Consider the following 20907-nt stretch of genomic DNA (forward strand, 5'->3'; position numbering starts at 1 on the left):
TTAATCTTCCCGCGTCGCTCGAAACGGCAACCCGCCTCGAGGTCTCACGCCACTCTCTTTCCGAGCAATTTAGGGTTTTTTATTTTAAAACTTTTTTTCTTTTGTGTCCCCTCTCCGCCCGCGGAAAGACGATCCGTTTCAAGCGAGGGGCTTCTCGGTCATTCGCTCGGGAGCGTGTTTACGAAAAGAAGAATATGCCGGAACCACGCACGCTTTCCCCCCCTCTCTCCCGATTACGCCCTGCACGGTGGTATTTATAGCCCCCCCGCGGTAAACAGCCGGAAAAACAAAGGTTTTCTGCCCCCATCCCCCCCCGTCCCTCTCAGGTGGTGGTCTCCCGCTCCAGGCAGAGGACGCCGCACGTGGACTTCCAGCTGGACCCCCGGCCCGTGTCCCCCGAGCCGGCCCTCCTCCCGGACCGGTCCTTATTGTTGGTGACGGGAAGCAAGGTGAATGACTTGGACAGACTCCGTGGCTTTCTCCGCCGCGTTTGTTTGTTTGTTTTTTTTTGGTACTTCGGCAGGCTGCTGGCACGGAGGGGCGCATTTGCCGTCGCTGTCCCACAACCCCCCCCCCCCTTCCCCCACCCCTTGGCTCTGGAAGAACGCAGATCAAAGGTTTTCCCCTTGCGCTGAGACGACATCCTTCAAAAAGCACCGCGATGTGATTTTGTTCTTAAATACTAGCGCCAGGAAAGCAGTTTTAAATAACCTTGGGTATGACCTTGAATAACCTAAAAGATCCGTTTCACCTTGTGCACAAAGCATAGCCGTGCTCTGTGCTTATTATTTTGTACTGTGGGGCAAAGACATTAGTCAGACTTCCTTGACTGTCTTCTGTAACGGTGCTTGAAAACAGTTTAGAGATACGGTATTCGGTGTTATGGCTATTTTATTATTTTAGATTTTGCGGTCATGTGAAAAGTCTGTCAGACAATGGAAGAGACAATTGTTTTTTGGCAGCGGTGGAGTTTTAAATGCAGAAAGCAGGTGCTGACCAGCCACTGCTGCTGTTTCATGAGCTGATTTCCACGCCACTGTCTCCAAGGGCCCCAAAAAATGGTCTGGCCAGGGATGCATGGAATACTGAGCAGCGATGTCTGCACCACCTGCCCCCCTCTCTCTCTGTTCCCTCTCCACTTTTTCACTGCTATACTCTCATCATATGGTGTGTTACAAACTCTCATTTTAGATGTAATCCCTTTTTTAATAGTCTTAATCTCCGTGCAGTCGCCAAAGTGCAGAAACGCGTGTGCTTTCCTGTGGTGAAGTGGTCTTGGCCATCTGCTTCTGTTCACTCTGTCATTCGACCCCACTGACCGAAACCCTCCCTCCCTGGGCCATGCTGGGCACAGTCCACCGGCCCGGTCCGGATGCTATGTCAGTATAGGTCATGTGACACCCCCACACAAACACAAGCCCGTTACGGTCCGGTCACTGCGGTGCTGACGGGTTCTGTCTGGTCCAGATCAGCAAGGTTCCGATGGCGGGCCCGGGCTGTGAGCAGCTGTGGACGTGCCGGGCCTGCCTGCTGGCGCCGGCCTTCATGGGCTGCGGCTGGTGCCAGGACCGCTGCTCCAGGACAGCACAGTGCCCCGCCCACCACTGGACCCAGGAGTCCTGCCTCCCCACCATCGCCAAGGTAACCCACACTCCTCTCACACTCAGGGTTAAAGACACTGGAGAAAAACCCAGTGTTTTTTAAAATCAGAATTTCAGTATTCTCTTCATCAGAAATGAATGCTTTATATGGTTTTTGGTTGTATGATTGACAGGCATGTACGGGCATTTAAATGTTTCAGATCACCTTGCAGTTGCCCTCTCGAAAGTGGTTCTCAGCCATTCCTTCTGCATAATTATGGAGTGCTTGCTGAGGGCATTGCACTTTTGAAATGTCGCTGTGTTCACCTTGTTTCTCCAGTGAAGTGCTGTTTGTATTTGTTGTACCCGTCAGTGATTGATAATGAAATCAGGAGCACAAAGTCTCCTGGGCATTTTAAACAAGTGATGTAAACAAGGTGTGAAACAAGCTGTTAAAGGTTATAAAAATATGATTCCCTCCCTGTTTAGACACACACACACACACCCACATACACACACACACACACACACACACACACATACACACGCACGTGCAGTGATTGTTTACAAGGCCAAAATGAACAGCTGGGCATCTGAAGGAGAATTCCCATGTTGTCATTAATTTGTTAATGTCAGTGAAGCGTGCAATACCAAGCAGACAGTGTGGGGTGAGAAATACAGCGTTTGGATAATGAGTTATTTTGTCATTGTAAGTGTTGTAAATAAATCGGGGGGGGTTTGTGTCTGTGCCATGGTAGATCTCCCCAGCCAGTGCGCCGGTGGGGGGGGAGACCAAGCTCACTGTCTGCGGGACCGACTTCGGCTTCAACAAAAGCGAGCGGTTCGACGCGGGGCTGATCCGGATCGAGCTGGGCGGGGCCCCCTGCAAGCTGGACCCCGGGAGCAGCGGCAGCAGCCGGTGAGCGAGCGCGCGGGACGCCGCGGGGTGACCGGGCAGCGCCAAATTCCTCCGGGGGGAGGGGGGGGGAGAGGTGCTGTCCACGCCCCCCGCATTCTGAGCGTGACTCTGCCAAAAACGCCAAGCGGCTGACTGAGGGGAAACTGCAGAGACGTCCAGTCATCTCACACCCCCCCCCTTCTTTAATTGGGTTTGCAGTAAACGGCTGTTTGCCCTAACCGTGCGTGCTGAGATTCCGTGGGCACAGTTTGCCCGTTGTTAGCGCCCGGCTCATGTGACGCTGTGCATGCTGGTAGATTAGCGCTGGCTTCAGCACGTCCTCCAGCTTCGTCCGCGGCGCGCTCGGCTAACGCCCGTCTTCCTCTCCGCAGGTTGGTCTGCGCTCCGGGCGCCGTGGAAACGGCGCACAATGGCAGCGTTGTCACGGTGCACAGCGGGAAAGAGCGGGCGGAGAAAGAAGGGTTCGCTTATGTGGTGAGACTCCGAAAAAACACACCGCGAATGCGCGAGTGTCCTGACTAAGCATTGCCCCGAGTGTGACCCGTTCTGATTTCGGCTGGCCCTCTCCTCTCACGCAGGACCCGGTTATCAGCCAGATTTTCCCCGTTTTCGGGCCGAAGTCCGGGGGCACGATGCTGACGGTGCGCGGGTCGTTCCTAGACAGCGGCACGGCGAGGCAGGTGACGGTGGGGAGCGCAGTGTGTGAGCTGCACAGGTGAGTAGCACAGTCACAGCACAGTGGGGCTGGGTTTGACCACAAGCATGCGAAAAAGAGTCATAGAGCTCACTCTCTCTCTCTCTCTTCCCCCAGTGTCTCGCCCAGCGTGCTGACCTGTAAGACCCCGGCCCAGGCCTCTCCCTCGCAGTGCCCCGTCACGCTGACCATCGACTCGGCTGTCCGCGCCGCGCCCGTCCCCTACACCTACAATCAGGACCCCTACATCGAGGGCATCCAGCCCTCACGCTCCTTCATCAGGTGAGTGATGAAGGACCCCCCCCCCCCCGACCCCACCCACCCCATCCCCGTCACCTGATCCCCCGTCCCGTCTGTAGCAAACCCGCCTGACTGCCGAGGAAGCCGGGGGCAGTGAATCGGGATTCGGCCCCTGGGAGGGGGGATTGGGGGGGAGAGAGGGAAACGAGAGAGCAGAGCTGCTGTCATTACTATGGTTACGCTCATATTTCAACATCTGAGCCCATTCATGTGTTTGTGCGGTAGCATAGCATGGACAGCGCTAGTGTGCAGTGTGCCATATCAGCAGAGCATCATGAATTCAGAGAGAGAGAGAGAGAGAGAGTGAGAGAGAGAGATAAAAAGCGGGAGGGGTAGAGATGAAGAGAAAAAGAGATGGAGAGTGCTGACATGAGGAGGAGAGACGTGGAGAGAAAGCGAGAGGGGGGGAGATGGAAAGAGGGGAAGAGAGCAGTAGGGATACAGGGGGAGAGAGAGTGAAAGAGGGGTGTGGGAGAGCGATGGACTGATCCAGGAGACGGAAAGGAGAGGTCCGGCGCTGTGTTAGAGAGGGGGCGCGGGGGCGGTTTGGGGGGGACAGGATCCGGAGTGTGGCGCGTGGGCCCCTAACAGCCTGTTTCTCCATCGGGCCCCCGCAGCGGTGGGAGCACGGTGTCGGCGCACGGGGCCTACCTGCTCTCCGCCCTCCAGCCCCAGATGCTCATCGCCCCCGTCCAGGACAGGGAGGTCCTCCGAGTGGTGAGTGTGAGGGCCAGCGATCTGCCTGCGCAAAAAAAAAAAAAAAAAAAACCTCCTGCGTCCCGTCAGGGTGTGTGTTATTGCGATTAGCTCCAGAAAAGAAACGAGCAGACGTTTTTATTTTTAAAAAAGAGTGGGAAAGTGCTCCGCTGTCTGTACTGCATATAATCGCCCCGCCGGACACGTGAACAGCAGGTGTTTATTCCTCTCGTAATCTCTTCTGTCAGCTCTGAGGTCATACAGCAGGATACATGTGAAGTCTGCTTTTATTGGCTGGAGGCTGTTCTCTGATCAGTGCTTTTCTGAAACATATTGTTAAAATCTGAAATTTGTATCTTCAAGTTAAGTCTTTAAATGTGCCGTAATAATCTTCCCCGAATAATCAGAAGCACTTGTGCCCTCTTGGAATCGGGGCGGGAGCGTCGGCCTGTGACGGAGCACGATCGTGATTATTTGGCCAACCCCAGGCGCTTTGTTCAGTTTTCATTTCAGATTTGGTCTTGTTGTGCCTGTTTTTTTTGTCTCTTTTATTATTAACCCTCTGGACAACTGTAGTATACTCTTCTGTAGCCATGGCCCTGTCTCCTCAGAGCAGAGGGTTTTGCTGAATGGTCCATCCCTGCAGGACAACCCATGACCCCCTGTCTCCCAGCGTGCCTCACTCTGGCTGAATTGGCTGAGAATTACCTGTCCCACTCTATGTCTTTAATTTAACCTTCATTTTACCAAAATCCCACTAGATGAGGTACCTTTTTGTGAGACAGACCTGGTCCAATAAATGAAAAAATGAGTTATTTTGTAGTGTTCCCCATCCATTTATCACCAGATTTGAGTCAAATATACTGCGCTTTACTGTAGGTCTTTAGATTCTGGTAAAATTTTAAAACACTCTTACAGATCCCAGATAATTTGAAAAATATTGCTGGCTAATTAAAACCATTCCCTGGGTTTTCCGTTTCTGATATTGTACCGGGTATTTACGACTCCTACTGACACATGCATGTAAAAATATGACTTGTCATTTGTCCTGGGGGGTGGGGGGGGGGGGGTTCATTGCAGAGTGAGGGCATTAGGTGTGTTTTTAAACGGGAGCTGAGAGGAGCTTTCAGCAGAGGCTTGTTCTCAGAGAACCCGCGCCGTTCGAGTGCGCGAGCGGCTTCGTGTCTGTCGCTTGTGAAATCCAAAAGCCTGAGCGATCGCAGCTGCTCAGCCACATGAAAGGCACCGCGCGTGATGGGGCGCATGTGCAACGCAACGACTGACGTGGTCCAGCGCGAGGTTCTCCCGAAAATGAATCACCCTGCTACAAGAGGGCCGGTCTGAAACGGGCTTTTCTGCTTGTAAACGGGTTCCTGGTCCGGGCTTGCATCGCTGGAACCCGCTTACTGGTTCCGTGTCCACGGGGCTGCTCTTTTCCGGGAGGACATCTGTTTTTAGGGGCTTCATAAAACGCGTCGCTCCGTGTCAAATCAGCCCCTAATCCGGGAAGGGCTTTCCACATCTCATCTCCGGGCAGCCTCCTCTACCCAAGGCTGTTTTATCACACAATATCCCTGCTAATCATTTCAACCTCTTACACACGGCCATTGTGCTCTCTGTCTCTCTCTCTCTCTCTCTCTCTCTCTCTCTCTCTCTCTCTCTCTCTCTCTCTCTCTCCATCTCTCTCTCTCAGCCTCGGAGCTGTTCATGAGGTCATCAGAGCCATGTGTAAGGGAAAACTGCAGTGCCTAGTTATTAACAGGGCCAACCGCTGAGAGTCTATCCACCTTAGAAAATCAAAAGCAACATTTACCAAACAACAAGACTCCACAACCCTCCTGCCTGCACCCCACCTCCCACCCCGCCCAGCTACGTTTCTACACCCAGCCAGGGGACTCAGCAATTGCTCAACTGCATTTTGCGCACACGGAGTTCAATTTACTAACTGCTAACAAAAACAACTGATGACGGGGTCCCTGGGGATAGGCTTAAAAAGACATCGGGGGGGGGGTTGGGCGGGGTGTGTGTTTTTTTTCCGAGCGGCTAAATGAATACCAGGAGCGCTGGCGGTAATTGTCCGAGGACGACTGCGCGTGTGCTTACTCTCCGCGTGGAGCTGTTGCTCAACAGAGGAGCTGGAAGCTGGGAGAGCGGGACGATGCTGGGAAGGAAGGTTCCGGAACAAACGGACGATTCGGGGCCTCTGGAGCGTAACGCTGTGGTGTGCAAACGGGCCCTGTGGCAGGACTGTAACGGCGCGGCTAACTCATAAGTCCTGGGTCTTATCACTGTGGGAAAGGTGTTACATAACTCAGCCCTGTGGCTCTCGTGCAGGGCACTAAGGCCCAAGGCTGACTGTAGACACTTCTTCTGTATAAATTGAATTGGAAGTACTCGGTGAATGCAAAGTGCTTAAGACTTTTTGTCAGTCCAGTGAGTTCTCTTCGGTCTGTAATCCTTCAGCTCTGTGTGGTATCTGGCTATGGAGCCCTAATATGGATATCTTAGTGGGTTTCAGACTAAATATATAATATAAATCACACTGGCCGCATTTGGTTTTTTGAAACGTATACATCTCCCTGGCCTCTGCAAGATAAAGTGGTTTGATTGCAGTGTTTTACACAGTGCTGGAGCTGTGGGGCTGTGATTGAGTAGGAGCACTGGCTGGCAGCCTATGCTTCAGAGGAGAGTAATACATGATAGAGATATCTTGGATTTACACAGGATACAAATTCCCGTTGAGATACATAAACACGACAGGCTGTTTCAGACACACAGAACAGACAGAACCTTTTCTTCACAGTCAGTTTGGGGAGCGATTCTCGTTAATTGTTAATCACATCGAAGGTAGGTGTTGATTGGATTCCAGCCAGTGTCTGTCATGTGATGCGGATTCCAGCCAGTGTCTGTCGTGTGATGCGGCGAAGCAGAACGATGCATTATGGGAGTTTGAGTTCTTCCTGCTTTTCCTGCCTGCCTGTGTCCCCAAGGCGTGCGCGCGAGGGGAGGACCGGAGCGTGATCCTCTGCACCACGCCGTCTCTGAAGGGCCTGGAGCTGCTCCCGCCCATCTACACCAAAGTGTCCTTCGTCCTGGACGGCTTCTCCACCCGCCAGTTCGACATGCTCTACGTGGAGGACCCCAAGTTCGAGGAGTTCGAGAGGCCCATCGTCACCTCCAAGGGCAACAAGAACATCCTGGAGATAAAGGTGAGTCTCCTTCCTCCCCCTCCTCCTTCGAGAGCGCTATCTCTGGGATCACAGGAAAGGAGATACTGGGCTACGCAGCGCTTGTGAACAACAGGGGGGTCCCCCAGGCTGCACCCCAACCTCAGAACCTCCCGCCCCTCTCTGGCCGTGTGAGTTTAGCAGGAACAGCGGCCAGAGCGGCGGTAGCAACAGGTCACTCAGGTCCTCCCTTTCCCAGACCACAGCTGAGCTGAGCGGTAATCACCCGCCATGCCTAAGCCTCTCATTATAGATACGTTTCCCTGGGGCACTGGACTCTTAAACCGTGTGCTTAGACCAGTTCAGGACAGTATAATTACTCTGCTGAAATATGAGTGTCGATGCTAATAAGTGTAGATTGATGTTTGTCTTGGCTCATGGGATCCTACTTCATCTCGCGTTCACCCTCTCCTGTTGCGTGTGTTGGTTCTAGGTTCCGTGGGTGGACCAGGAGGCGGTGCTGGGGGAGGTGCTGAGGGTGAGCAACCGGAGCTGCCAGGGGGTGCACCTGGTGGGGAACACCTTGGAGTGCACCGTGCCCACCGAACTGCAGGCTGGACCCAAGGAGCTGGAGGTGGAGGTGAGCCCCCACCCCCCCTCCTTCCGAAATCAAAGGGCCCGTTGTTCAGCCAGCCGGACTGGGCTGTCCTCCCCCAGTCCAGGGACGGGAGCCCAGACAGCACGTACTGCAGCAGGGAGGGTGGGGGAAGTCAGGGTCCACAAATGAAGCTGGCTAATCACTATAGAATATCATTCTGTACTGATGCAGAACTGAAAAGCCCCCTCCCCCCTGCTCCCCCCACCTCCCCCCTCCTAATGCTGTGTTGGGTAGGACACGCTGCTGAAGTGGAACGGTCTTTTGTGGATGTTGCCTTCTCACACAATGTCAAATCCTCCCACTCCAGACAGACAGGGGCACTTACGCCTGCCGCGGTCTGACTGAAGGGTTCAGAAACTGTTTAGTTTCTCACAGCGTGCGCTGTGTGGTCGATGGAAAACTCCTGTCTGAAGCATAAAGTGCTTTTTTTCCCAGCATGCACTGCTCTCTGGCCGATGGTAGCATCCGCAGTGCTGTGAGCTGTGACTGCCCCCCCATCTCTGGGGCACAGGAGCAAACCTAATTTCCTCACACAAACAGAATAAGCTTTGCTGCTCTATAAGATAAAGAAGGGCAATATGGCTGATGAGATTTGCCTTGTCTGAATGTCTCCAGGGCCAAAGTGATGTGGTGCAACTGATCTGATTTCATTTGACAGCTTTGTTTCTTATCTTCTGCCCGTTTTTGTTGTGTGTGTGTGTGTGTGTGTGTGTGTGTGTACAGTGGAAGCAGGCCACCTCCTCAGTGATCCTAGGCCGGGTGCAGCTGGCTCAGGATCAGGACTACAGAGCCCTGATTGCAGGCGGTGCTGCCGTTACAGTCCTGCTGCTCCTGCTGCTCTCTCTCCTGGCCTGGAGGAAGAAGAGGAAGAACATCGAGGGTGTGTACAGACGGAGTGGTGTGTGTGTGTGTGCGTGTGCTTGTGTGTGTGTGTGTACGTGTTGTGTGTGTACCTGGACATGACTGCCCCCTTGATTAACTCCGTTTGAGGAAATGAAGCACTGTAGAAAGTGTATCCCGTGCCAACATTTTAATTCAACCCAGTAAAGGCTCTGTGTTTGACCTTGATTCAATCCGTATGTCCTTTACCTGCAAATAAATACGAGTGTCATTTTACATGCCAGCGCTGTTTGTCAACTTTCAATTTTGGAAATCCATGAAAAACGTACAATCAGTTGTGAGCCAAAGAATGAATGTTGATTGAATCCAGGCGACAGTATTTCCAGCTAGACTTCTGCTCTCTTCTTTCTTGCTTCCAGGAAATTAAACCGTTCAAGCTCCGGTTATTCATAATATTTGCTCAGTTATAAACCAAAATAAAACTTCTAATGGTTTTGGCCAGGGGGGCTGCGGGATGAAAGGAGTGTGTGCGCCCCTGTGTGAGACGTGTCTTCGCCCTGTCCCGTCACAGATCTGACGGAGGGCATGGTTTGGTACGACGGCCGCGCCCGCATTCCGCACCTGGACATGCTGGCCAACGCGAGGAGCACCAGCCCCACCAATGAGATGGTGTCGCACGAATCCGTGGACTACAGAACCACCCTGCTGGAGGGTACGTGTGTGTGTGTGTGTGTGTGTGTGTGTGTGTGTGTGTGTGTGTGTGTGTGTTTCTCTCCTGCTTCGGTGAAAGGCGCTGCATCGCTAAACCTTTTCTCCGAGGCTTTTCCAGTCTGTACCCCCCCTCACTTTTCCCTGCTGTAGTTGTGGCTCAGGTTTCCTCTGTTCTCTCTGTAATACTGCGCCCTTAAGCCCTGGCCTCTTTGTTCTGGCGACCCCTGTGTCAGCCAGGCTGTAACTGACCTCTCACCTTTGACCCCGTGCGTTGCAGACCAGAGTGTGCCGCAGTCCCAGGTGGAGTTCTGCAGGCCCACCAACCCCCCCGCCGTGTCCGGGGGGGACACGGACATGGCCGCGCCCCTGCTGGCTTCCGGGGTGACCATAGACGTGGCCAGCCTGCACCCCGACCTGCTCAAAGAGGTTCAGCACATGGTCATCGCCCGCGAAGACCTACTGCTGCATGTGACTGAGGTCATCGGGAGAGGTACGCGCACGCACATGCACACACACACACGTACTGTACACACATGTACACGCACACACGTACTGTACACACATGTACACGCACACACGTTCTGTACACACACACACAGTACACACACACCGAACGTTCCCTTGTTCTCTTGCTGACCTGTTGTGAGCCCCAGGTGAGTCTGAGCACCGGTCTGGGACCATTATAGAACAGAATCCGCAAAGAGACCAGGCCAACCACTAACCTGACTTTACAGTAGTTATATTTTCCCCAACATGACCCCTAAAGGTCACCGTCCGGCTCGTTATTCAGGCCAAGTGAGAAATGCACTTCGCCGCGCTAAAATCCAGGCGACTCTGAGTTACAGCCGTTGGACCTGAAGCTAACCCCCCCCCCCCCTCCCTGAAGCTTCATGCTTTCAGGGCCCTAAAATAAAAAAGCCAGCCGCTCTATTCAGCACTCCCGGAATAATAATTCCCCCCGGAGCAGCGGGGTGGGGTGGGGGTGTGGGGATGGGGGGGGGGCAGGTGTGAAGGTTCCGCAGGCGGGACAAATTCCCAGGGCGTGAGATGATTTGTTCCCGTCTTGAGTTGCTCGCTCCATTGTGGAGCCGAGCCTCGGTAACCCGAACCCAGCTCCATCTGCAGGAACCCGATAGCGCAGAGAGAGAGAGAGAGAGAGAGAGAGGGAGAGAGAGAGAGGAGGGAGAGAGAGAGAGAGAGAGAGAGAGGGAGAGAGAGAGAGAGAGAGGAGGGGAGGAGAGAGAGGAGAGAGGGAGAGAGAGAGAGAGAGAGAGAGAGAGAGGAGAGAGAGAGAGAGAGGAGAGAGAGAGAGAGGAGAGAGAGAGAGAGAGGAGAGAGAGAGAGAGAGGAGAGAGAGAGAGAGAGGGAGAGGAGAGAGAGAGAGAGAGAGAGGAGAGAGAGAGAGAGAGAGAGAGAGAGAGAGAGAGGGAGAGAGAGAGAGAGAGAAGGAAGAGGGAGAGAGAGAAGGAGAGAGAGACCGTGAGATGGCTCTGCGCTTTCTGTACTCTCCCTTCATGATAACACAGTATTAAGCAAAGTCCTTGATGTCTCTGGTCAGGAACTGGCCCCCCTGCCGTGGCCTTGGCGGTTATGGGTCTACTGTAGCCATTGTCGCTAACGCTGCGATCACGGCCGATTACCCTCGGCTCACACCCCTCTTTCTTTCTTTCTTTCCTGGTTTTTTTTTTCCTCCTTTATACATTTTCTCAAGTCAAAAGCTCGCGGAGACAAAGCCTAAACTGCTTTGAAGATTTTTTGTATTTTTTTTTTGCTGTATTGTTTTGTACGAGTTTTGGTTTTCATTTATCGTTAACGCAGTCAAGACTTTGTCGTTTGAATGAGCTGAATAACACCGAGGCTTGTTTCTGTTGAAGGAGTCGGTTTTTCTTTGAATGTGACCTAGCTGTGCACTGACTGAGCCGTGCTGAAGCTGCATGGCCATAATGATTTAGGGGCCGCTCGAGTCTTTGATCACTCATTCACCACAAAGATATCATTTCAGCCCGTGTCCAACCGGGCCTTGAAACCAATATTATTTCACAGAAAAAGTGAACTATTATTTGAAACTGAATCCTAGGAGAAGTGTATAATGGGTTGTATCCAGCGCACACCAAGGTTAACCCCCACATCCAAAGGTGGGCTTTGAATGCTGGGCATATACGTACTGTGCTTTACATGATTCAATGGGTTTGACTTACTCGGGGGGGGCAGTTAAAGGCCTGTATTTCATGTGTGTGTGTGTGTGTGTGTGTGTGAGTTTAAATGATATAAATTTGATTGGTCCCTTCCCTCTGTGCTGCAGGCCACTTTGGCTGTGTGTCGGCCTGTGGCGAGCGGCCTCAACTCATGCTGCTGTGTTGTGTGTGTGTGGTGAGCTCCAATGACTCATGTCCTGATTGGTCCTTCCTCTCTGCAGGCACTGGCTGTTCTGCAACACTGCAGCTGCAGGCAACCCAGGTCGCAGTAAAACTGCACTCCCAGGAGTTCCCAAGTCACTAGTGAGTACAGCCTGAGGCCAGCGCACTGCCCCAGGAGGCTCTGCTGAAATCAGACGGCGTTCTGGCCTGGAGAACTCCATGGCTCCAGATGCGCAATGAACACAATCACAGCCAGGAGTCGTGTCACTGCTATTCTGGAAAACACCCAGGCACTTTGCCACCCCTCTGCTTGCTTGTGGATGTGTGCATAATATATCCTGATATACCAGGGCGAGACCCACGGTGACAGCAGAGCCTCCCTAATCTGTCCAGCTCAGTGCGCCTCCTCTCTCACCCCCCTGCCCTAGCGAGCCGGTGCGCTAACAAAAAAGCCGCAGGTGAGACGAACGGGGTCCCGGGCCGTGATTGGCTGTAATCGCATAAACATGTCACTCGCGAGCGGAGAGATTTATGGATTCACTCTTCCCTCGATGCCGACCCGCCGAGCTAATACTGTTTCTGTTTCATTTGTCCCGGTGTGGTCGGCTGTTCTCTGCTTGTCTCTGCGTTGAGTTTGGAAACTTTGACTGTTTTAAATTGTCTCCTGATTCAGTGATGCTGCTGCAACACAATCGCTTGCCCCCCTGTGAGGGTTATGGATATATTATATGTTCTAAGCTGGAAATCATTGTTTTATAGCCTGCTTTTTTATGTGTCACTTTTGCCATGTTGAAAGGTTAAACGGAATGTTTCAGCTTTATTGAATTACTTTAATGCTCCAAGTAAGGTACTAAAATGGAAGAAATGTCTTATGCAAACTCACCCTTTTTGAGATTAAAATACCCCATCTGACAAAATGTGTTTAAAATCCAAGCGAAAGGAGATCTACGGACATTTTAGGAGCTCCACCCACATTGAAATGAACCGGCTGCTCTGTTTTTGATCAGAATGATGCATTTTTGCTTTGGGGGTTGAACAGAGTTGGGAAGTCCAGGGTTCAGAACGTCCTGCCATGTGTTCCTTCCACCCATGAACTCAGCCCAGCTGATTTCACTAATTAGTTCCACCTCCTGGCTGAAGAATTGTGCTAATTCGCAAATCCAGGTGATCGGACTTTTACTTTCTGAACCTGGATTTTCCACCTCTGGTTGTGAGTGATTGTGGCTGGGTGCTGTGCCATATTTCGGCTGCGTTAAGACGGCCTCTCGCCCCCCCCTCCCCCCTCAGGGATCACGGACATGGAGGAGGTGTCCCAGTTCCTGAAGGAGGGCATCATCATGAAAGACTTCAGCCACCCCAACGTGCTGTCCCTGCTGGGCATCTGCCTGCCACCAGGGGGCTCCCCGCTAGTGGTGTTGCCCTACATGAAGCATGGAGACCTGCGCAACTTCATCAGAGACGAGGCGCATGTACGACCTGCCACCCCCCCCACACACACACACACACACACACCTACTACTGTATCACATTCATACACCTACCTCATTTATATCCCCCCCCCCCCCCATAGCGCAGTTATACACCCCATACACATTCTATACCACAGTTATACACTCCATACAGCTTCTAAACCACAGTTATACACTCCATACAGCTTCTAAACCACAGTTGTACACCCCATACTTCAAAACAGAAAAATCTGGCATGAGTACTTTTTGATTTATTGACACGGGGGTTTTAAACCTTCAGTTTTGTTACGAAGCCGTCATTGTAGAGAGAGATGGATGAGAACATCCATTGTGTTAAAAAAAACAACCAAGCTGACAAAAGGTTGTCATGACGCTGACAGTTTGTGGCCTGGGGCGTGGTATTATGAGGCATCAGGTATGTGGTAACGGAACTGTTCAGCGCTCCTGTTTGACCTGCTGTTTTTGGGTGTGTCCCACAGAACCCCACTGTAAAGGACCTGATGGGGTTTGGGCTGCAGGTTGCCAAGGGGATGCAGTACCTCGCAAGCAAGAAGTTCGTGCACAGAGACCTGGCAGCCAGGAACTGCATGTAAGCAGGACGTTCTGTGTGTCTGTATGTGTGTGTGTGTGTGTGTGAGTGTGTGTGTGTGTGTATGTGTGTGTGTGTGTGTGTGTGTGTGTGTGTGTGTGTGTGTGTGTGTGTGTGTGTGTGTGTGTGTGTGTGTGTGTGTGTGTGTAAGTAAGTGTGTGTGGACCTAAAGGAAACAGAAGCCAGCCAAGGCCTGGTTTCCATTTTATGTTGCATTGTTTCATTGTTTGTGTGCTGAAATTTATCATCCAGTCCATTTTTTTTACACTTCCAAAGGGAACAGTCCAGCTCATTAATTACTCATTAAGTTTTTAGTTCACATTTCACAGTACACAACACGCACAAGAAGCCTTATGCTGGTCCTTTCAGTCCGATACAATGCTTGTCATCTTGTAAATCATTCGGTGTTTTGTACTTTTATGTTGATAAATGTGTTATCAGTTCAGTAAGGGAACTAAGTGTGTCTGGAATTGCTTACTTGTGCTTGGCATTCCTTTGTAGTATTTTGCATTTGGAAGGAGCCCAAAGGAGGGGTGTTTATATTGGCAGACCAAACACTGAACTGACCCTTAAATAGCTGATTTGTAAATGCTTATTACGTCCAACCAGACCCTGTCCCTGGGTTTCATTTACTTATAACAAGCCTATTCGTTTTATCGACATCCTGAATGTCTAGCCTCTTGGATGACAAAACACATTTCATCCAGTGACTCCTCTCTCTCTCTCTCTCTCCCTCTCTTCCTCTGTCTCTCCCATCTCTCTCCCTCCTTCCCCCTCTCTCTCTCTCTCTCTCCCTCCATCCCTCTCTCTCTCTCCCTCCCCCCCCCTCTCCCCCTCTTCGCAGGCTGGATGAGAGCTACACGGTGAAGGTGGCCGATTTTGGCCTGGCGCGGGACGTGTACGATAAGGAGTACTACAGCATCCACAACAAGAACGCAGTCAAGCTCCCGGTCAAGTGGATGGCCCTGGAGAGCCTGCAGACGCACAAGTTCACCCCGAAGTCCGACGTGGTAATGAGCCTTTAGACCCCCGGCTGCACTCATACCCCCTGGGACTCCTTCATGGACTCCTTGGGGGGTCCCCAGCCTCCAGTTATGGCGGCCCTGGGTTAGATTGCACTGACCCCTACAATGCTGTGTTCTGAAGGACCTGTAGCACTGAGAGACACCAGGGAGCCTGTGAAGCAGGAAGCCCACAGACTCTGCAGCCTTTCTGGCTGAGATAAGGAGTTCTGGTTATGATTGAGAGGACTTCTACTATTAAGAATTGCTGAACAAAACCAAGAGAACTAAGAGGCAGCTCAGCTGAATGATGGCCAGGCCTGAATGCTTAACGTAATGCAGAGCTTGTGTGTGTGAGAAGGTGTCATTACCTTTAAGCTCCTCGCTGTGTGTGAGAATGGCTTTCTGCAGCAGTGCTCGGACACGGTGAGTCAGGTCATTTGTATCCAGCAACTCATCGCTCTGCCGCTCCCCCTGCCTAACATCAGCTCAGACCCTGAGCTTTAAAAGGGATTACCATCCGTGAATTCCACACCCACACGCCCCGCCACCCCTCCCCTCCGCCACCCCCTCCCCTTCCCCACACCCCCTCTGCATAGCTTAGATCGGGCGAATCCTCAGGTACGTTTGTCCATGTTGCAATGTTTGTGATTTTAGCCAGATAAGATGGAGCCCTTGGCACAGGGCTAGTGACTAATCCCACGGGGCTGTGGCTGGAGGCGGGGCTCAGGATGAGTGACAGCTGCCCGGGCACGTCGGGTTTTAACCGGCGGGCTGCGGCTCATTTGAGTCATACCTTTATTATTCCTCCTCTTCCTCACTATCCTCCTAGGGGTGTTCCCAGCCTAGAGCCGTGCTTTACTACGGTACATCTCTGCAGGAACACAGGTGGTCTTTGCCATATCCCCTTGAGACCTGCCAGAAAAAAAGTTTACGTTTTTTTCGACGTAATACATGTGTATTGGGTGACAAAAACATGTTGTGGTGAAAATATTTTCTAAATATTATTTTATTTTTTATTGAATGTCCCTTGCAGTGTGGGTTTCAGCCTAGTAGTATGTATAGTTCTCAAGATCAAGACCAGAGACTCATGTCCCCTCCTTACAAAAATGAATCGCCGGGTCTTAAGAGGATATTTGGGCTCTTGAAGAAAGTTACATAAGATGCTGTATTTCCCTCCAGCGGACCCCACGGTCTGGTACCAGCGTCAGACAGTCCCGCACAGGATGAGCTCTGAAACAATTACTCGGCCATTCCAAATGTGGAGTAAAAAAGAAAGAAATTTTTCTGTTTTTCAAAAGAACAGCCAACACCAGGATGAGTCTCGTGGGGGAACTGGGGGGACATGGCTCCTTGGCTGGGAGAGGCCGGTTGCGTCACCGTTCGCTCTCTCTTCCTCTGCAGTGGTCGTTTGGGGTGTTGCTGTGGGAGCTGATGACCCGGGGAGCCCCGCCCTACTCCGACGTCAACTCCTTCGACATCACCATCTTCCTGCTGCAGGGCCGGCGGCTGCTGCAGCCGGAGTTCTGTCCCGATGCACTGTGAGTGCTGCGCGTGTGCAGAAACACGCATGTAAAACAGCTGCAGGTTTACACACACAGGCACGCTCAATCACCCATGCACAAATACACACACACACACACACACAGGCACACACAATCACCCATGCACACACAGGCATCAATCACACCAGACACAAAACAGACACTCACACACACACATACAATCACCCATGCACACAAAATACACTCACACACAGGCACACACAATCACCCATGCACACACACATACACTCACACCAGACACACATCACCTCACACAAACACACACACACACATCACCTCACACACAGCAGCTAATACCCATCACACCATATATACCCAACACGCAGCTCAATCACCATACCAACACGCCGCATCACCATGCACAGAGAAACATGACTCACACACGACACACATCACCATGCACACACACAACACACCACTGCACACATCCACCTGACCCAACAGGCACGCTCAATCACCCATACACACACACATACACTCACACACTGACACACACAATCACCCATGCACACACAGGCATGCTCAATCACCCATGCACACACACATACACTCACACACTGACACACACAATCACCCATGCACACACACATACACTCACACACAGACACACACAATCACCCATACACACACACATACACTCACACACAGACACACACAATCACCCATGCACACACACAGGCACGCTCAATCACCCATGCACAAGCACACACACACACACACACACACACATGCACATACTCAGATGCACTCACATGCATACTTGCACGCGCAAGCTGTCACACACACATACACATGTACATTTTCGGATGCGCACACATGCATAGATGCATACATGACTTGCACAAGCACCGACACACACACACACACATACACACACACACAAACACACTCACTCCACTCCGTCCATTCTCTGACTACTTCATGCCACAGAAGTGATTATGGCTCTTCTCCCTGAGAGGGTCCTCTGAGCACAGACACAGAGCTCCATTGTTCTCCAGCCCATGACGGCTCCCCACGCAGCAGCCAGTCAGGCATTAACATCCCCGGGATGGCTCCTCCCCCTGGGCGGGGCCTTTAGTGTCCTGGTAGATACGAACCTTGTGATGGTGGCCGGACGGAATTGTGCCGGCGTACCAGAACTGTGCCGTCGCGGTGCTCCGAGGACACCTCTCCCGAACGGCGTAAACACAGACCCTGCGCGTAAACACACACCGGCAGAGCGGGGCTTTCTGAGCCACAATGGGCACCAGCCGCACTTTGAGAACGTTTAGACGTGCTCATTAAACGCCACTCAGTTTGTATGCGGTCACCTTCAGAACTATTCAAACAAAGATTCTTCTGTCTGCTTTTACGTTACGTTTATTTAGCTGACGATTTCATCCAAAGCGACATACAAAAGTGCATATGATGGTAATTGGAACAACTACAAAACGCAGGTTCGATAAGGTACAGCGCTCATTTCGCAAAGCTATTTATAGCTATTCATAGCCTTTTAAATAGGCTGCTGGTTAAATGGCGCATTTCATAATCGCTTTAAACGGTGGAATTAGCGGCCTCAGACAGTCTCAAACGCGCTTCCGGAACATTCTCCTGTTCGCCCGCAGGTACAACCTGATGATGGAGTGCTGGCACCCCAGGCCGGAGAGGCGTCCCACGTTCTCGGAGCTGGCGTCCCGCATCGCGGCCGTCTTCTCCAGCCTCAGCGGCGAGCACTACATCCTGCTCAACACCACCTACGTCAACATCGACCGGGTCATGCCCTACCCCCCGCTCATCTCCTCCCAGATGGGCCTGGACAGGGCCTGCAGCACCTGAGAGAGGACGGGATCGTGGGATACGCCCGGGAGGACACGCTGCTCTCGTGCCGTAGACCGCCCTGCGCGACGGACAGACGCTGGATTCGCTCTGAAGAGGCGGGGGGGGGGGGGAAGAGGCGAACATTTACCGTTACTGTCCCCCTGACCAGAGCACCCATGAACTTCTGATCTGATCACTAAAAACATTCAGATTGCTTAGAATGAACTTTGACCTCCGACCTCCGTGGGGGTGTTTGGCCCAATGACCTCAGTCTCTTTGACCCTAGGGAGATCCTGTGAGCAGAAAAACCCAAAAGGTTTCCATTAAAATCGCTGGTGTTTGCAAATGACTGAACCTTTGACAAAACTGGATCAAGAGCATAACTGGCCCCCCCAAAACTACCACCATAACTTCCTGTTGAACTTTTACCCTTGCGACAGCCAGTAAGGGTGGCCCACTGCTTTGTCATTGTCACCTGTGCATCCACACTATGGCCACTGACACTGCTATGGGCTAAACAAGGGACCACTGCAAACATTCACAGGTCTCTTTTACTGAGGAGCTATGCATGTTTATTTGCCTAAGCCAGCAGGCAGCTTTTTCTCCTGGTCAGATAATGTGGATGACATATTATCCATTTATACAGATGAATACTGAATAGGGGCAGGAGGAATTCCAGTTACGTATCTTGCTCAAGTGTAACATCAGCGAAAAACTGCTGAACGTGGTGTCCAATACTTAACATATTTGCCCAGTAGCCAATCATTTGGCTGTATCTTTTTCTTTGGGATCAGGATCATGACCACACTCTGCATGCCAGCATAGGTTGAAGCAGACTTGTAGTGCTGTGTTCTGTTTGCAGGTGATCGTTTTTCTCAAGCCAAAATCACTGTGTTCAGGCAGTCCACTTTTCTGGGATGTTATACAATCTCTTCAGCAGTACCTGGCATCAGTTGTGCATGTGTAATTACTTCAGACGGTCTTTTGATCTGCTTTCAGTGTCTTGTTATTGCTACACAACTCACCTTTGAGGAATTTACAGATGTTTCATGAGCAATATGTGTATTCTTTTCATGTGTAATGCTTTTGGGCATGCTGGTAGGTAGGGGTAGCCTGTCAAGATCAGAAGTTGAATTTCAGTGTTAAAAATGTATATATAATGCACTCTTTATTTTCAAAATTAAAAATGTAAACCCGAAGAGCTGAGGACCATACTTGTGTGTGAAATTAAGGGAAGGCTCTTTCAGGCTTCGCCGATTGTGTGCTGTAAGCACGTGTATGTTGCTGGTGATCTAAAATGGGTAATGGATGCGACATCTGATTTTCAGAACAACTGGAACAAACCGATTTTACGCTCCTCTACTTCCTGTTTTTCCCTGTATTTACTCTTATTAAGTGGCTGGTGTTGTTCCCCCGTCAGCCTGTCCCCCAGCCCATTATTAGGACAGCCTGTATGTATATTTGTCACTGTTTTTTTGCTTGGAAGATGATCTATTATGAATACTGGTACAATATATTAAATATGACTTGATATAATACAGCCAGCGTTAATGATGGCATTGTACTTGATTCACAGTTTCTATTCGGTGTGGAAATTTGTTGTTTGAGGACAGTCTTCTTTTACTCTTGTATGCTGCTCTTAACTACAAGAACAGGTAGCCTTCAGAGCTCTGACCTGCTTCCAAGGACAATTCTGTACTGAGGTTCATGTCAGTATTTATATCTGGAAAAAAATACCTGTACACTCCAAATGCAGCTGTAAACCTCCTTCACAAGCTCAGATGCATCATAGAAGTGGAATAGTGTTCACTTTTTTTTTTAAGCGCAGGCTGGGCCACTTGTCTTTGCCCCATTTATTTACTGAGTTCAGTTTAACTTGGGTTAATTCATTTAAAATGAATCTGCATGTAGATGTGATCTGTACGGTCTTATGTACTAATTTTTGAGATTTGAGTGCTTACAGTGACGCCATGTGGAAAAGGTTTGAAGCACTGATAATACATGCATCTTGAGTCACATGGTCAGGAATTTCAGGAAGGGGTTGAGCTGTATGGCACTAAAAGGGCGATTCTATGGGCACAAAACCAGGAAACAATGGGAAGCTTTTACATGATGTTTGAGGTACATTTATTTTAATCATTAATGTTTAAAAAAAAAAAAAATTTCAAGTCTTTCTGTAGATGACTTTCTGTCTGGAACCCATGTTTATCTTGGTAAAAACTAACTAACTAACTTTCAAGCTAAACTCCGTTCCCCTTTTTCTTATCAGATAAAGTCGTGTGCCCTGAGTGAGAGAGCGGGAATGCGGTTCTCTGCCCCAGTGGCTCTGGCTGTGTTAGTCAACACTGTCTCATAAAGACGGCATGAGGCAGGGCAGGAAAGAGCCTACTGAGGTAGGAGGGTCTTATCTGCTCTGCTACAATCATCAGGCGGCACTTTCAACCAGCGCGCACACACACACACACATGCACACACACTCACGCATGCATGCACACACACACACGAAAAGTACCTTCCTCAAATAAATATCTAAACCCAAAATATTTGTGTGTGGGTGCTGCTGA

The 20907-nt window shown here is 51.0% G+C and overlaps 1 protein-coding gene across 1 annotated transcript in view; it reads left to right on the forward strand.

Moving 5' to 3' along the window:
- LOC135246050 (hepatocyte growth factor receptor-like) overlaps window positions 1–19883 on the forward strand; it is a 35617-nt gene extending 15734 nt beyond the window's left edge. Inside the window, exons 4-21 of the mRNA XM_064319543.1 lie at window positions 327–449; window positions 1468–1641; window positions 2339–2499; window positions 2871–2973; window positions 3078–3214; window positions 3311–3475; window positions 4111–4210; window positions 7180–7398; window positions 7850–7996; window positions 8738–8894; window positions 9426–9566; window positions 9843–10055; window positions 11868–11924; window positions 13180–13391; window positions 13871–13980; window positions 14825–14990; window positions 16386–16522; window positions 18151–19883. Coding sequence (XP_064175613.1) covers window positions 327–449; window positions 1468–1641; window positions 2339–2499; window positions 2871–2973; window positions 3078–3214; window positions 3311–3475; window positions 4111–4210; window positions 7180–7398; window positions 7850–7996; window positions 8738–8894; window positions 9426–9566; window positions 9843–10055; window positions 11868–11924; window positions 13180–13391; window positions 13871–13980; window positions 14825–14990; window positions 16386–16522; window positions 18151–18361 — 2733 coding nt within the window. The 3' untranslated portion in view covers window positions 18362–19883. The remainder of the gene's footprint in view (window positions 1–326; window positions 450–1467; window positions 1642–2338; window positions 2500–2870; window positions 2974–3077; window positions 3215–3310; window positions 3476–4110; window positions 4211–7179; window positions 7399–7849; window positions 7997–8737; window positions 8895–9425; window positions 9567–9842; window positions 10056–11867; window positions 11925–13179; window positions 13392–13870; window positions 13981–14824; window positions 14991–16385; window positions 16523–18150) is intronic.
- The last annotated feature ends 1024 nt before the right edge of the window (window positions 19884–20907 follow it).

This window comes from Anguilla rostrata, chromosome 19 (genome assembly GCF_018555375.3).
Source record: "Anguilla rostrata isolate EN2019 chromosome 19, ASM1855537v3, whole genome shotgun sequence".
Lineage (NCBI taxonomy): Eukaryota > Metazoa > Chordata > Actinopteri > Anguilliformes > Anguillidae > Anguilla > Anguilla rostrata.